The 18,303-nt window shown below is 39.5% G+C and overlaps 1 protein-coding gene across 1 annotated transcript in view; it reads left to right on the top strand.

Moving 5' to 3' along the window:
* The window catches only part of mtnr1aa (melatonin receptor 1A a), a 32,868-nt gene extending 15,966 nt beyond the window's left edge, over positions 1–16,902 (top strand). The window contains exon 2 of the mRNA XM_008317816.3: positions 15,374–16,902. Coding sequence (XP_008316038.1) covers positions 15,374–16,242 — 869 coding nt within the window. The 3' untranslated portion in view covers positions 16,243–16,902. The remainder of the gene's footprint in view (positions 1–15,373) is intronic.
* Positions 16,903–18,303: the final 1,401 nt, after the last annotated feature.

The following is an 18,303-nucleotide window of genomic DNA, read 5'->3' as shown; positions in this document are numbered from 1 at the left end:
GGATGGATGGATAGATAGATAGATGGATAGATAGATAGATAGATAGATAGATAGATAGATAGATGGATAGATGGGTATACATGGATAGAGATTTAGGGATAGATAGATAGATAGATAGATGGATGGATGGATGGATGGATAGATGGATATATATGGGTAGAGATTTAGGGACTGAGACGTGACTGAGGGAACTTCTAAGATCAGATGAGTCCTGTATTTTTTATATTTTACTCTATTAAAGGAGAAAGGTTTTGGTAAAGAAGGTTCATTTGTATTTTCAGGCGTTAACTTTACTTAATCATGGTTCTTCTCTCCTGGTGCTAAATTGACAAATCAGTTCCACTACTATTCTGAGAAATAGAAAATAGTCCATGTCAAGGTAATGGCTTTGTTTGAATGTAACAAAATTGCATCCCACTGAAATAAATGTTCAATTCCTTATGGATTGTTTATTAGAATACCTGGTTAATAAACGAGGTAGAACTATCTAGTTGTGACCGGGGGGGTATATTCAGCAGCTAAGAGCCAATGAGATCAGCATTCAATACTCAACTGGAGCTTAAAAGGATCAAACATAGGTGTGTCAGAAAATCTTTGCGGTAAAGAGATAGATTTTGCTAAAAAGAGAGAGAGATCTTTAGAGAGATCTCTTTATTTTCATTTTCAAAAAGTAAGTGTTAGTGGAAACGAGACTGAGCAGTTTCACCACTGTGGTTTTAAAACGTTTGCGTCAAATTGAAATGAAATGAAAGTCTCCAGTCAGAGACTCAGCGGGGAGACACAATGTTGTCAGTCAATCCAGAACGATCCTGTGCGAATAAGTGTTCTCTGTTCATCCTCTGTGTCTGTTGTTTACACATGAGCAGTCATCCTGTCAGGAATCTAAAATGCTCTCCTGAATTGTTAACCAAGGTCAGGTTAGTGTGTGTTCCTTCAGGAGACTTAAAAACATTTCATAAAGTGATGACATTTTCCCGAGTCTCCCTTCATGACAGGAGTTGTCAGTATAAATACAAATCCATTTAATAACATTGTGCATAAACATTCCTGAGCCTCAGTCATGACAGCACCCGTGTCACCATGATGTAAAACTCCTACCTCGACATACACAGGTTCTGTCTTCTCAGTGTAAATCTACTACTTAAAAAAAAAGAAGAAGGAGAATTCCCTTGAGGTAATAACTCTCTGCCTTTAAATCATCCATGAAACAGCCCAGTGATTAACACTGGACACAGTGCAGTGAGCACAACTACTGCTGGCCCTTATTACCTGTAATTTCCAGACCAATATACACAAGCAATAGGTTCCCTGAGTTGAAAGCTACATGCTTTCTGTAACATAGCAATATTGTACTTTTGAAAAGAGAAAATAAAAATTTGAATCCATAATTTTTTTTTGAATTCCCTTGAGGTAATAACTCTCTGCCTTTAAATCATCCATGAAACAGCCCAGTGATTAACACTGGACACAGTGCAGTGAGCACAACTACTGCTGGCCCTTATTACCTGTAATTTCCAGACCAATATACACAAGCAATAGGTTCCCTGAGTTGAAAGCTACATGCTTTCTGCAACATAGCAATATTGTACTTTTGAAAAGAGAAAATAAAATTTTGAATCCATAATTTATTTTTGATGATTGACTCTACATCTTATACACAACAGCGAGACAGGCTATGATGTATGGTGTTGAAAACTGCCTGTCTGTAAAAATGTTGAGGATTCTTGGATGCTCATTGGTGACCTGGGGCCTCATGTACAAAGATGGGTGGATTTTCTACCCAAGCATGGAGTACGCTAAAAACCAGAGATAAAAATAATCAGACGTTTCAAAGTGTGCATCGCATGGATCCGAGCTCACGTGGAATTGAGCGCACAGGCTAAAGTGCCAAACCATGCCTCCATATGAATTTGCAAATATATTTAAGTGGCCCTGGGTTCCACACTCTACATCAGAATTGTTCATAAAGAACAGGAAAAAAAATAAATCATACTGAAGCGGAACTAGAGTTCCTACTCAGCGGGGGAGTGTGTATGCAACGCCGTAAACACCATTTGGTGACAGCCACCGAGGCAGGACCACGACAGGTTGAGGGACGGGAGTGAGGAGTCCCCTTTTAAGGACTGAATGGCCGACTGAATCAGGTCATCCCCAAGATAAATATGAGCTGATTATCATCAAGTATTAACTATCAAGTAAATCCTCAAAGTTCCCGTCTCACTGCACCACTTGAAAGGTCTTCTAAAAAAATGCTAACGCTGCCGCTGTTGTTGAATATAATTTTCTTCACCACTTTGCACGTGCTCTTATTTCCACCTTCATAATTGCAAACACACGGGTGTGTTAATTCATTCATAAGTGTGTCTCTGATGTGCGCATCACTCCACTGACTAATTGTTTTCACATTATTAACATTTTCCCAGCATCGCCAAAGGAACAATAGCTGTAGAAACATGCGTACGTCAGCCATGGGGCTGCAGTGAGAGAGAGAGAGCCACACATTTCCGCATTCACATTTCATTTTTGACACATCTGAACGTGAGTGTGGAAAAGGATGTGCGCCACATTTTTTTGTGCGTATGCAACGTCTGACACGAGGCCCCAGGATGGACAGGATTAAAAAGGAGCAGTGGGGAAGTTAAGGTGAAACAGTTTGGAGGTGACACTTTGATTGGACCATTAATGACCAGCTTATTAGACCTTTTAAAGACCATGGTTAGTAGACTGCGATTGGACCATTAATGACCAGCTTATTAGACCTTTTAAAGACCATGGTTAGTAGACTGTGATTGGACCATTAATGACCAGCTTATTAGACCTTTTAAAGACCATGGTTAGTAGACTGCGATTGGACCATTAATGACCAGCTTATTAGACCTTTTAAAGACCATGGTTAGTAGACTGTGATTGGACCATTAATGACCAGCTTATTAGACCTTTTAAAGACCATGGTTAGTAGACTGCGATTGGACCATTAATGACCAGCTTATTAGACCTTTTAAAGACCATGGTTAGTAGACTGCGATTGGACCATTAATGACCAGCTTATTAGACCTTTTACTGGCAATGGGAAGTGGACTGTGATTGGACTATTAATGACCAGCATATAAGACTATTTACAGACCATGGTTGGTCACTATGTTCCAGTTGATGACCAACCATTCAGAGCTGCAGTAACTCATTTGTGGGAACAAACCACGCGTCAAACCTTTACCTCAGTTTCATCATTGAACCGTGGCCGTCTGTGACCCTGATGCCGGTTCACTGCATCTTTCTACTTTGGACTTTTGGATTGGACTCCGACTACAACAGACCAGGGACAGCAGCGGTTTTGGAGATGCTGTGACCAAGTTGTCCGACCGTCAATATTTGGCTCCTGTCAGTGGTCATAATGTTGTGGACCATTAAACCGTCTCATGTTTAATGATCAATGTCTGAGGTTAGTGATGGCTGGGCTTGGGTATCCCTCTGAAATGAGCTCATTTGTATTTTTATCTCTTGTTGATAGAAGACTTTGCTTATATTGATCTTTTGAATTTTATTGAATGTTAAACTAAAAAAAAACCTAGTTAAAACAAAGTTAAATAATATGTACCGTATTTTCCGCTCCGGAGTATAAGTCGCACCATCCAAAAAATACACAATAAAAAAAGAAGAAAAAAGTAGAGTATAAGTCTAAAGAAAGAAAAGGCTAAAGAAAGATAAAAAGTAAAAGTGAAAATAATGAACATGTGAAAATATACGTTTTAATACATACGTTGCGCTTGAGTACAAGTCGCAAACCCTGCCAGAGTAGAGTATAAGTCTAAAGAAAGAAAAGGCTAAAGAAAGATAAAAAGTAAAAGTGAAAATAATGAACATGTGAAAATATACGTTTTAATACATACGTTGCGCTTGAGTACAAGTCGCAAACCCTGCCAGAGGAACTACTTTTGAGATAGTGATTGACGCCAAACGGAGTTACAACTAAAAGCACCTTGAAACATGCCCTTTTTCTTTTCTAAAAAAAAATTATTGAATATATGTTTATATGTTGTGAAGGTCATTCACCCAGCTCCCAAATGAACGGGGAATACACCCTCCCCCCCATGGAGAGCAGAAAGTTAGCCATGTTGTAGCCTTGGTGTGTTAGAGGTTAACATATACTGCTCCGTTATCAAGCAAAGCCAAAATTGTAATCGAAAAATCGATTAATCGCCCAGTTCTTTTCACATGATGTCCTTGTTGCTGCGAATCCATGAGGCTACTCTGCACTTAGACACGTACTCATTTCATTTACTGTAGACACATTGTTTAAATGAACTTTTGACCAGATCATAAGTACAATAGCTGAAGCGGCAAAGGAACAGAATCAAGGCCGAGAAACACATGACAGATATGATATTTGGATCGGACTATTGGGATTAGCGAGATTACGGCGTTCGTGCTGCATGTGACTTTGAAACAGAGCTGCATGTGCACGTAGTAAATTGGAAATTTAGAGGCTTTGTCCAAATCCTACGCTTAATGACACTCGGAAAAAATACCAAGCATAAGCCTTTAACGACAGCAATAAAGTACTGCTCATCTGTTCAGAGCCTTCAAATTCTAAAGATACCGGTAAAAAGAAATATAGAGAAAGAATCTCAGCTATGGTATAAGGAGATTAGACTAAGCCCTTTTAGATCATTTGGGGTCAGCAGGGATGATGATGAAAATAACTGCTGCACAAACTTATCATACATAATAAAGCTCAACAGATGCTACAGCTCCGTTTTAACCTTTATTCTTAATGGAAACCCTAAAAACACACCACACCACGTCAGCTTACTTTCAAATAGATTATTGTCTTACCTGGTTCTTAGGCAGTGGTTCTCAATTGAATTTCTGTCATGCCCCACCTTGGGGACAGAAATGTTTTCATCCCCACTTCTGACCCACACCCCTGTAAATTGAAATACTATTGAGAACCTGATACCATGTATATTTTTCCGTACAAACCACTGTATGAGTCACTGCCACCTAGTGACTGCAGGCTTGGTATCCTTCGAGTATTACAGCAGTGGTACACTTATGTCCAGCGTACCATATTCCATTGGAAGCCCCTCATGCCCCCCCGCCCCCCCCCCCCCCACCCCGCCCCCCCCGCCCCCCGCCCGGGGGGCGGGGCGCGCCCGGCCCCGCGGCCGGACGCTTGACGCCAGAAGCGAGAGCCCGCTCGGGGCTCGCCTATATATATATATATATATAGGTATGTGTATGCGTTTATAGATGTGTATATATATTTTTACATGTTTATAGATGTGTTTGCAATTCCTCAGCAGAGTTTAGTAAATTGTATGAACATGAATATGCTACATATTAGATGCTGTTAACGAAAAAGTTAGTCAACCCAATGTCAGTAATAACTTTGACGTTTTGTTGTCTAAAACTGAACTAAAAGTCGAATGGTTTTACTGATTTATTTAAGACTACAATTAAGTTACAATTTAGTCCCTCACACTTGGCTGCTAAAGTCGACAACGCTTGATGTAAATCTTATGTTGCATAAAAGTATACAGTATGTATACAGCTGTATACCTCAAAGGTCAAAAGTAATTATAAAACTCATTATGGTTATGTTTGCGTTATTTGGCACGCCGCTAGATTAGGATGACACAAAACTGTAATTACATGTCCTTGACATGTTCTTTTAAATCTTCCGTTTCGGGTATAGAAAATGATGCAGACCATTTTACCGAAGCTTTGAGTCTGAAAACACAGTGACCTCATTGATCTTGACGCACGATGACTGCACTTGTTTCATAATGACTGTCAGTTACTCCTCATTAGATACTTGCTTTCCAGGGACCCTGATGCCATAAATGGGATCAAGTCAATCTTCCAACAGATTCAAGCTGCTTGGTAATGGGAATGTAATGGGAATTCAAGTGCCGTGTAATAGGACGACGGACGTTTGTGTTTTTGTGAATGAACAAATAGGGCTAAATAAAAAGATGGGCTGTAACTTGTGCATTTTCTTTATCTTGGAACAAAAAAAAAACAATAAAAAATCCTTGAATATACAAATATAATGTCTATTTATTTAAATGTATTTCTAATGGATATGAGTCAAATGTTGCTGTTAGGGGTATTGGCAAGACTCTGGCGATACAATACGTATCACGTTACAGGGGGAACAATACAATATATTGCAATGTGCTGCAATAAAATACGTATCACGTTACAGGGGGAACAATACAATATATTTGCGATAGGCTGCAATACTATAGACACAATGATATATTGAGTTTTTTAGACACAATGATATATTGAGGTTTTTTAAAACAATTACTTTGTAGAAAAACTGTCAGGATTGGATTAAAATATTGTTTACTTTGTCAATTTCTTTTTAGATACAAATGCAATAGCCTAAAAATCCCATACTACTCGCTTTTATATCTTAGTCTTTGAGGTTGGTCTGTCTCCCCTTCCTCCTGCGTGTGAAGTTGTTCAGTGTGATCACACTCACCTGTGTCTGTCATTAGTCTCACTCGTCTCACCTGGTGCCCTTGGTTTATATACCTCTGTCCCTCACTCTTTGTGGGGTCATTCTTTGTGTGTCCATGTTGTTTGTGATCATTCGGTGGTTCGTGTCTTGCGGTTTGTGCTTTGTCTTCCTGCTACCCTGAGAATCCAGTATGTGGATGTAGAGCCTTTTGTGGGCTTTGCAAAGAAGGCTGTGGTTCGCAAAAACCCTAAATACTAAAGGCAACCTGGTTTGCTTTGGTTCAAGTGTGGCACTTATTTAATGCTCTGATTCCCTGAGGCTCATTGTCATCCACAAACCTGCTGGAGCAGAGTGAGATGTTCAAACAGGCTACATGTGATCATCTGCAGACAGTACTGCTTTTCATCATATACAAAAACCCTTCTGTCTGCAGCGCAGGATGTGCGTGCACCAGTGATGTATCGTTCGCGAGTGATTCGTTCAATATGAACGAATCTTTCATGTGACTCGTGACTCCCGAGTCCTATGAAAGATGTGTTCATATTGAACTCACGAATCGCGAACTAATCACTCTCTGCGAACTAATCTTTCACTACGAACGAATCACTCTCTGCGAACTGATCTTTCGCTTTGTTCTCGCAGATTCGTTTCATTTGTCACGTGACAGAGAGCTCATCTTCACATTGTGGTGTGTTTTTCTTTCACATCTTCACATTGTGGTGTGTTTTTCTTTCGCAGGTTTTAATTGCTTATGGTGTTTTGTGAACTTTGTAGACTCTGTCAGCGGAAGCAAACCATGTAGCCTTCAGTATTTAGTGTCGAAGAACCGCAGCCCACAATAGGGCTAAAGCGCCACCTGCTGTATTACGAATGAAATTATTCGTTCATTTTACTGTTCAAGAGTCAAAGATCCGAATCAGTAAAAAGAGTCGGTCGTCCCATCACTAGCGTGCACTTATTTAACCAGGATGACTTTTATTTTTATTTTCCATCAGGAAAAACAAACCTGTATCGGGGAAAACCATGACATCAATGTGGATTTTCTTTTGTTCCTGGATATAAACCTTTTATACAAACATTGATTTTATGAAGATTTTAGCCACCAAATTAAGCCACCAATGCAAAACCCATGTGATGCCAAGTCATTCATTTCTCACAACACTGGCAATAATGGTTTGCTTGGGGTTAGCATGTGTGTGTATGTGTGAGTCAACGAGCCGTCACCATAAAATTGTCGTTCATTCTTTTCAGCATGTTCTAGTTGAACTTTAAGTTTGTCTCCTTGTATTTGGGTCAGCACATCAGACCCCCACCACGCTCGGCCTTTCAAACACAAACTCAGCTGCCCAGACTCAAATGACTTGTGAAAAGTGAGGTCAACTTAGCCTAAGGGTTGCTTTCTGTGGGGGAGGGGAACAGGTGGGGTCAGGGGCAACCATGACAAAAAACTGTTCCTAGTATTTTGTTCTTTTTGCCTGAGATTGTAGGCCATCTTTTGGCCATTTGCATTGTAACTGCACACAGTTGTGTGTTTGTATTCAGAAAAAAAAAAAAAAAACAACCTTTTGACATCTGACACATTATGGAATGACCAAATCATTGAAAATTATAAGTATCTGTTTTGTATCTGTTATTTCTCTAGAAATGCTAACAGTCATCTTTTTTATTATTAGCACAAGTTAACCAGAGAGGAGGTAAAGAGGAGGATGTAAAAGTCAACGCTAAAATGCCACCTATTGGGGAAATGTGGCTATTGCAGGGAAAAGGCAGAAGTATAATGATAATATAAATAAATTATATAATTTGGAAAAGTTTGGCAGGCCGGTTTAAAAAAGCTGAACGGGCCGCATCCGGCCCCCAGACCTTAGTTTGCCCATGCCTGAGTCAGTCAGTGCCACAACAACAGTGATGTAAGTCTGAAGAATACATACAGGGCAGTGGTATTTTTCCTAGAAATCTATTATCTTGTTGTGAAACAGCACATTAGCATTTGCCAATAAATGATTATCTAGCCCATTAGGTTACACATGAAAATAATATCCTATACCGCTGACTCTTAATTTTATTCATCTATTATGCTGCCTTCGTTGTTATAGTTTTAGTTTTGCATATCTGTAGTGTCGGCAGGTCTTGGGTATTTGATCAATCTCTTTTTTATTGACTCTGCAATTGTTTCCTTCTTCCGTGAAGATTTTACAAGATTTGGTTTGTTATTTTCACACTGACAACCACTAGAGGGCACTAGGCTTGTGTACCAGTATTTGCTACTCCTGTACCACTGAAAATTTAAAATTTAAACATTAGCTTGTGTGAAATGTAGCAGTCTGCCAGAGCTTTTTTATGAACCTTGAAGGCATCTGTTTCCATGTGACAAGTTTCTAGCCAATCACGCTACAAGTAATGACCACGATTTTGCCTCAGAACAATGCCTTAGAACATTAGCTTATGCGAACTGGGAAAGACTGAACTCAAATCGAGCAGCAAAAAGAAAGCTTGGCGAGCGAGAAACTTGTAAGGGACTGGCGAAAAGCGGAGGTTACTCTTACTGCGAGGAAGGAAGAAAAAAAAAAAATCTAATCGCAGGCTAAAAGCTAGATGGCCACAGCTAGAGGAACAAGTTCACAAATAAGTGCTAGAACAACGTACTGCCGCGAGAGGCTTGCCAACGGTGCAGTTACGTCTCCACGGCCATATAGTGGCCCAGGCCATGATTATAAATGCTTATGCAGGAGGACCTTTTTGGTGTTACCGCCTCTCTATCAAAGCACGGACAACAATGTCCCAAAAACTGCCAGCAGACAGTTGGCTGGCTACAGTACTAGGTCACACTATGGTTCAGAATGAAGTGCAGCCGGGAAAGAGCGAATCCTTGTAGCCTGAGTTGTGGCGACATGGTTTTACACAGTCCACAGCTCCTCGGGGTTTAAACGTACACTACCCCCAATGCTAATCCAACACTGCCAGAACTGATGTTTCTCACAGATAAGGTGTCAGCATGTTTGGATTGTTCTGATCTAACAGGTTGTTTTTATGCTGCTTTTCACACGGGGGAGGCTTTATAATCAGATGGACAGCATGACATTGGAAACTGGTCTGAGGGAGTTGTTGGGGGGGGGGGGCTCATCTAAGACGAGTGACTGGTCCTGTCAGGAAGTGTCAGACCACCAGCTGTGAGGGCCTGTCTGACATCCAGTGTGTCATCACCGCTGGGGTTTTGTCATCTCGACTCTGTGACCGGAGAGGGAAAATGTGGTTGTCAGGTATTTTCACAACACATGAGCCTCAAAAGTCGCAGTCAGGAAACAAAAAGAGGCATTTCAAATTCGTCAGGCATATATTTACACTTTCTTTACTTTGACAAGGTTTGGATGTTGAATCTGAAAAAGGAGGGGGGGGGGGGGGGGGAGTATTTTCCATCCTCAGACCACATGTTAACACGTTGCTTGCGACCTGAGATGTTTTGCTGAGAGTATAATGCCCGTCTTATTAGAAACAGATAATGCTGCACTGTTTAGAGAGTGCAGCTTGATAAAGCACATTGTGTACAAACTCAAGACTATCTCATCCTTAAGTCTCTGCCCAAAAGACAAACTTCACTTCCGATAAAACACCAGAGGCACATGAGGGAATGAGATAAACATTCCTGGATGTTATGGTCCAGGAAATTACATCGCTCACCAAGAGAAAGCAAATCGCCACCTGTTGTTGTGGTTATTCAAGGATTGTTTTTCTACTCTGCAGTTGTGTGTTAGAGTTACCCGTAGAGAGGATAAACTCCTGGTTCTGTAGGTTCCAGGTACTGTAGGTCCATGAAATGATTTCTCGACCTAAGAACCATCATTTGGTTTATTCTTCAAACCACTTCCCTCCACACTCAGTGTTGCCAGGTTTACGATAATTATCTCATTTGTACGATAAGTTGGTCCTCCGTACAATATGCAATCAATAATTTTGAAATTATTGATCGCATTCAGTGAATGAGTGGTTGTAATCAGTGTGCCGCAACAAATACCAGAGATTTTTTTATGAACCTTGAAGTCATCTGTTTCCATGTGACAAGTTTCTAGCCAATCATGCTACAAGTAATGTCCAAGAATTTGCCTCAGAACTATGATCGTGGTTGGCTGAATGGCCTGCTGTTCCTGCCTGATGAAACGTTCTACCCCGATGATGACATCATTCCCAGCCCTGACTTCCACGGTAAATAAAACGGAGGAAATAAAGGAGTGTACCCATTTGTTGCAGTGACATCTTTCCGACCGATCCATCATGAGTGCCAAAAGTTTGCCATAACTAATCAAATATATAATAATCAAATATTTAACGCAAAAAAAAGCAGAGCAAAGATGGATCAGTGTGATAACGTATTTTCTCTCTCCATGTCCTATAATATGTGATCGGAAGTAAAGTGGAAGCATCCTCACCATCAATGGTGTAGAATGTGAGGATTACATAACAATAAACTCAATATCAATCACATAGAAGTAATCTTATTTCGCTGTAATAATCTGCAGGGATTTGTTTTCTGCTAGATCAGAATTATACCAGTTTGAAATACAGTTTGTGGATAGCAGTATTGTACTTCAAACTTAGCTAAGAGCAGTGATACCCAAAGTGGGGGGAGAGACCCTCCTAGGGGACACAAAGCTCTTGCATGGGGCCACAGTGAGAGAATGTACTGATTTGTATTTCATTTCCTGCGTTCATGAAAAAAAAACTGTTGTAGGAATTTCCTGTTTTAAATAAAGTTCATTGGATATTTAAGGCAAAATTTATGCGCTGTTTGTGTTTAAGAACATCTGCTGAGAAGGGAATGCAATGTATGGTAGTTAGCGGGTTTAGCTTAGCTTAGTTATAGCTTAGGTTAAAGCATTCTCATTCTCACTTTTTCTTCCTTCTTTTTTTATTATTATTGTTGTTTTTCTTTTGTGAATGTGAGGTTGTTTTGAAAACAAATCCACTCTTTTATTTTAAATGTGTGTGGTACATAAACACTTACTTCAGGAGTAAACACAAAGGGACTTAAGAATGGAATATAAAATGTATCATACGATTCTCAAACATATACGTTTTGCATGTGCGACTTCACTGTTCGAGACCTAGTGTCTAGAATTCCAGCACTCAAGGTCAAGGGAAGGCCTTGAATGAGTCTAAGTTTATTTATAACTACATTCATGCTTAATGCATTGACTATATATATCATATGGAATGTTATTAAATGGACAATTAGCATATTCCTGACATTTCAAAATGGAATTCACATCAGTTCTTTACACATTAGCATACATTAAAATTGACATTTTATAGCATGTTCTTCCAGGAGGAGACGCTCTAATGGGTGTTTTTCTTTTTTTTTTAACTTTATCATTTGTTCTGTCTGCTGTAACTTCCTCTGACAATGTATCCAGTTGGACATGACCTTTGACCAGGGTAAGGGAATGCCCAGGTAATTAGTGCAGTCAGGACAAAAGGCCTCAGTGAGTCAAGGATTTTTTATTTTCTGACTAGCTCCACCTGCTGCTAAGTTTCAGGAAATACAAACCAGCACAAGGCCGAAATTACGAAGGGTAGAACAATTCAGATAATAATTAATCATCCAAGACGTTCATTAGATACAACCGAACTTTATACTCCATGTCGGAATCAACTGGCGCTGTGCATGATTTATGCAACTGATGATTATCTTTTTTACGTGTCAAAATTAATTTCTTATATACCACAACTACTGTAGGACATACACGTGTACCCTTGCACCTGATATAGACACAAATTAGGAGTGTAAAATGTGTTGGTATTGCATCCTTATTACTTTATGTGCCTCAAGAAATTCATAATGTTGGTTGACCTTTAAATCAGAGCTAATATATATATATATAGTGGAACCTCAGATTCTGAACAGAAAAGTTCAAAAGCTGAAACAATTTTCCCCCATAATGTAAAACGAAACAAATGAAAATTAACAAGTAGGGATGTACCGAATTTTCGGCCACCGAAAATCTTCGGCCCAAAATGGTCCAAAAGTGCATTTTCGGTTATCGTCCGAAAGACTTTTATCACCGAAACACCACGGCCGAAACAGGAAGGCCAGTGTGGATTTGTCTGCGGACGTATTTCAATATACCTGAGAAAGACCCACGGATAGCGATTTGCAAAAAGTGTAATCCTGAAATTAAAAGGTGGGTAAATCTACAAAGAATTTCTCCATGTCGGGCTTAATTTATTACCTGAAATCCAAACATCGCGATCACTATCCTGAATATGAGAGGAAAGCTGCAAACGCGAGTCTTGTCTGCATACAGCGCACCCTGTGACATTCACTTCACACCAGTGGATCCTAATAGAGAACATTCTCTCTCTTCTTGCCCCGTTTGAGCAGCTAACTAAAGAGATCAGCTCCTCTGATGCATCTGCAGCAGAGTCTGTCAGCACACGTTTCACTGAGATCTATTTAGATCCTCTGCAGTTGGTCACGGCTGTATTTGATCCGTGTTATAAAGATCATTACTTGGATGCGGGAATAAAGCAGCGCATACGAGAAATAATCAATTGACTTAAATGCACTTTGTTTTTATTTTCAGCAGGCTAGTACATTATCATTTAATGTACACATAAGTGGGGGAGAAGTTTAACATTTTATTTTTTATTGTGTATTCTTCGCATGTGCTAATTTATTATTTTCATAATTTTGTAATTGTTTTATTTATTAAAATTAATTAATGCAATCGCAGTGTCTTGATTTTTTTTTTGTGGTTTAGTACACAGTCATAGCCATAAATACAATGCTAATAATGCAATGGTACTAATTGGCATAATAATTTATTTTGGTTTACGGTTTTTCGGTCTTACTCATTTTTGAATTTTGGTTTCGGCCAAGAATTTTAATTTCGGTGCATCTCTATTAACAAGTGCAAGAGATTTAAGGGGGGTGGGGAGGGTATGCTCTTACTTAAACTAAGCTCCATATCAAATCCCAGATCTTCAGGACAATAACCTGACTGTCCTTGTTTGACCCGGTAAAAGCCACGGCTATAATCTGTTTGTCAAATCTGTACTCAGACCTCGCTGTAGCTCCTCACAGATGTTGGTGATTAATTTTCTAGACCAATATCCTGCTTAAAACGCTAAAGACTAATGTTGTCTCAAGGGGTATTGCTGCAAAATAGTGTAACTTCAGTACCTTTTAAGGTGGTTGCAGCTAATTTAGATGTGGTAATCTACATCAGGGGTGCCCAATAAGTAGATCAGGATCTACCAGTAGATCTCAAAGGGAGTGCTGGTAGATCCTGAGCAATTACATTTAAAGAAGCAAAAAAAAAAATTATAGATTTAATTCTATTTGAAGATGCTAATCACTAGGGCCAAAGTAAGGACCATAGAAGTATTGTCAGACGGTATTGTGCAAACTATAGCCATTTAATCAAAGTAAAATATATATATTTATAGTTTTCAATGCAGGTAGATCACTTTACCACTGCTTGTCCATAACCCACCATTTAAGAAATACTGAACCAGACTTATCAGTAAGCTAACATTACACTCTTACGTACAGTCAGTGTTAATCTAGTGAACCAATCTTTAGACAGTTTTGCACATAAACCAATATAGCAATTGACTGACGGGTTGGGTTGGGTTTTTCAAATCCTCCACAGGGGACTGGAGCCATTGAAGGGAGGAGGTGCGGGCTGTCGAGCAAATTAATTTCACTTTCACTTTGCCACTTTGAGGAAGACCTTAAGCTGATTCTCTGAGTCCTTACAACCTGAAATATATACTGCACATACATATTGCACATACATACGTACATATAGGCTTTGTTTAGTGTGTCTGCATGTACTGTATGTATCTTTGCATGTAAGTATGCACGTACTGTATGTATGTATAAATGTATCTATGTGACTTATAGTCCGGAAAATACGGTATATGCATACATAGGTAAAGTACCATAGGTGTGAATCAGCTTCATCAGTAGCAGTTGCCTTACAGCTACAGCTACATCAGCTTCATCAGTAGCAGTTGCCTTACAACTACAGTACAGCTGTTTCTATCTCAGCCTCAGATCTGACTTTATCGACCCTTCCTTTAATCGCATCATATATTCTGACTTTAGTCAGTGTTAATCTCCTCAGCTTGTCCACTGAGAAATAAAAGCAATGTGTAATTAGTGGCTGTATCTAATGTAATACTGGTTGTCCTGAAGTGAAGGTGATAACAGAGTGTGTCTCTGACGCTCAGATGAGACTGGCAGATCTCCCAGCCGATTGCGAGAGAACACGTTAGGCATTAACTCCCCAAATGTCAGGGTAAAATTTTTCGACCACCTCATGCACCAAGGTGATGGTCAAGATCTGCAGCACGCTGAGTTCCATTCTGACCGGCTGTTAATGCATCACGGCAACTGTGACAGGGTGTTGCCTCGTAGACTGGACTGACATTCTGGGCTTGTCATTCGGCCTCGTACAAATGCGCTTGTTACTATTCATGCAGCTCATTCCACTGATCCACAGTCTAAGTGACAGCTGTGAAAATGCTTCGCTCGTCCCCAGATGAAAGGCCACTCAGCAAATAGTCATGCCTGCAGCAGATATGTGTAATTATGAAGGGGGGAAAAAAATGAAGATAATTGTCACAATTAATTTGCATGTAAGATGTTTGTTTGTTTTTTGAATATATTTCAGGACGGGTGGGATATTTATTGGCGTAAATTTAACAACAAGGACGGGTGGGATATTTATTGGCGTAATCGCTTCAATTTAACAACCTAATCCAAAAGATTGTTGTCTACAATAAGTGTCGAATAATGAGTGATCAATAAATAAATCTGAATTCAATAAGTGTCGAATAATGAGTGATCAATCTGAATTATTAAATTCTTAACATCCTAGTTGTGTTTTTTTTTTTCTGCAGGAAATATCTTTGTGGTCAGCCTGGCAGTGGCAGACCTGGTGGTGGCTATCTATCCATACCCTCTGGTCCTCACCTCCATCTTCCACAATGGCTGGAACCTGGGATACGTCCACTGCCAAATCAGCGGCTTCCTCATGGGCATCAGTGTCATCGGCTCCATCTTCAACATCACGGGCATCGCCATCAACAGATACTGTTACATCTGCCACAGCCTCAAATATGACAAACTCTACAGTGACAAAAACTCTGTGTGCTATGTAATGCTGATCTGGGCTTTGACTGTGGTGGCCATCGTGCCTAACCTCTTTGTTGGGTCACTACAGTACGACCCGCGGGTTTACTCCTGCACCTTCGAACAGTCAGCCAGCTCAGCCTACACCATGGCAGTGGTTTTCTTCCATTTTATTTTGCCCATCATGATTGTTACCTACTGCTACCTGCGTATTTGGATATTGGTCATACAGGTGAGGCGGAGGGTCAAACCAGACAACCGGCCCAAGCTGACGCAGCACGACGTTAGAAACTTTGTCACCATGTTTGTCGTCTTTGTGCTGTTTGCCGTCTGCTGGGGACCGCTCAACTTTATCGGCCTGGCCGTAGCGATCAAACCGGAGGTCGTGATTCCTCTGATTCCCGAGTGGTTGTTTGTGGCCAGCTACTTCATGGCCTACTTCAACAGCTGCCTTAATGCCATTGTATATGGAGTGATGAACCAGAACTTTAGGCGCGAGTACAAGCGCATTGTGGTGTCAGTGTGCACGGCTCGCATCTTCTTCCAGGAGAGCTCCAACGAGGCAGGGGAGCGGCTGAAAAGCAAACCCTCACCGCTCATGACCAACAATAACCAGGTTAAAGTTGACTCTGTCTGATTCAAGACTCAGGAAAAGATGAGGGCAGACACACAGAGTCCATGTCTATACAAGTCTTGAGTCTTCTCTGTTGTTTTTCATTTACCCCAAAAGTGTCGGTTTAAGTCCAGAATTAAATAAAACAATTTCTGATAGGGTATTTTATATTTTTTATTTTATCTAGGAATTCAACTTCAAAATCAATTAAAACCCTAATCCTAAGGTTCTTTGACTAGATCCCATTGCAGGTTTTTTCAAATCTTTTTGATTCAGATTATGTGACGATCAATGTCAAGTAGCAAAGTGTATTTTGTTGCCATTTATAGTGTCTCTGGAATCATTGTCAGCTAAAGAGTAACCTGGATAGAACAGCATGTCCAAGTGTAGGTTTGTTTCGTTTAAGACTTACAAGACTTAAAATCATAGCAAGCAAATCTTTGGAGCAGGTCACGACCTGCTTTTTTGCTTTGCCTATGGACTGAAATTCACTTCTTGACAAATGTTCTGATAGAATGAATTGGTTCAAATGTTGATGGACAGAGCTACATTCATTTTAGTTTTAGTTTCCAAATTCAGCAATTGCTGTGATTTGTAAATCTCATCAAATAAACCAAAACTCAGCTCAAGATGCTCTGATGAAACCTGTCAAAGCTAATCGTCTATAGTCGACGCCCTTTGGAGACTTTAAAAGCTAATCGTCTATAGTCGACGCCCTGAGGACACTTGTCTTTAGTTCTTAGAACATCTGTGAAAGAACTTTTTCATTAACCCTGGTATTTGCCCTTCATTACAACGGGGTCCAAACCATTCCAGATCTCGTTTTTTGTGTTGATAAAGTGTTCAGGGTATTTGTCCATCAGACTGATTTCATCACTTTGTCCATTGACCTTCACCCAATTCCTTGAACGTTTTGCATATTAGGTTTTTGGTATCCTGCCTTTTTGTCCAAATGTTACCGGGGCCGGCACATTACTTTTGAGACATTTCTGATATTTTATGAGGAATTAAATGAGGTGTAAAACTCTCCTTGATTTTCAGTCAATCGGTCACTTTTGTTTCCTCTTATTACTCGACTTATTTCTTGACACTTTTTAGTGACCAAATGGTTTCGGAGAATCCAACTTTAAGGTAATTAGCTTTTGCGAAACTATCATAAATGTCTGTTAAGTGATAGGGTTTGAGGCATTTTGCTTATTTGTGTATTTTATCACTTTGATGTAGTTGATTTAACACTTTCTAGTAGAAGCATTAGTACTGTAGTAGTAAGTACCGAGTAAAGCAGGGGAGGCTAAAGACTTCTGTATTTTCTGTATACTATTCAGAAAAACCAAATATAATGAACAACCTCTTTCTTCTGGGAAATCCCTAGACTACCATGGTGCTATTTGACCTCTGGAAAAAAAAACAAAAAAAAAACGTCCCAGTAAGAACAGGACTCTTATTAGCTGTGTCTTTTTCTCCAACACTTTTGTTTTTGACTCACTTTTGTTTGTAAGTACAGTAAATACAGTAGGATGTTTGGTTCTTTGTTCACTATCTACAGTGATACATATAAATGTATGTATAGATATTTATTTCGTATTATTAAAAAAAATGTTCACGTCGAAACCTAGTACTGTGTGTAAGGTCTGAGTAAACTGAAAACACTACTTTGAGGCCTATGAAGAGAAAATGTCACCACACGTTTATCAGTGATGTTGATGACCTCATCTGTGACACTGTAACACTGTGTGCGCCTATGTGGGTTGCTGCTGTTTTCTTATATCCTGCTATGCCATTTTGATATATATATATATATGTATATGTGTATATATATATGTGTATATGTATTTACGTATGTATACCTGTATATGTGTATCTATAGATGTATACATATATATGTATATATGTGTGTATACATATGTTTGTATATATGTGCATATACATATATGTATTTATATATACATTCTTAAAGATAATCCGTCTGTTATTCTCTCATACTCTTGTGTAAGCTAATTATACTGTGTGCATGGATATCAGGGTGTGTACATATGCCAAAAATAAAATCTTATATGACAAAAGACTTATTTTGTGTATTTTTGT

This window comes from Cynoglossus semilaevis, chromosome 9 (genome assembly GCF_000523025.1).
Source record: "Cynoglossus semilaevis isolate Cse_v1.0 chromosome 9, Cse_v1.0, whole genome shotgun sequence".
Classification (NCBI taxonomy): domain Eukaryota; kingdom Metazoa; phylum Chordata; class Actinopteri; order Pleuronectiformes; family Cynoglossidae; genus Cynoglossus; species Cynoglossus semilaevis.
This window is presented reverse-complemented; position numbering and strand designations above follow the sequence as displayed.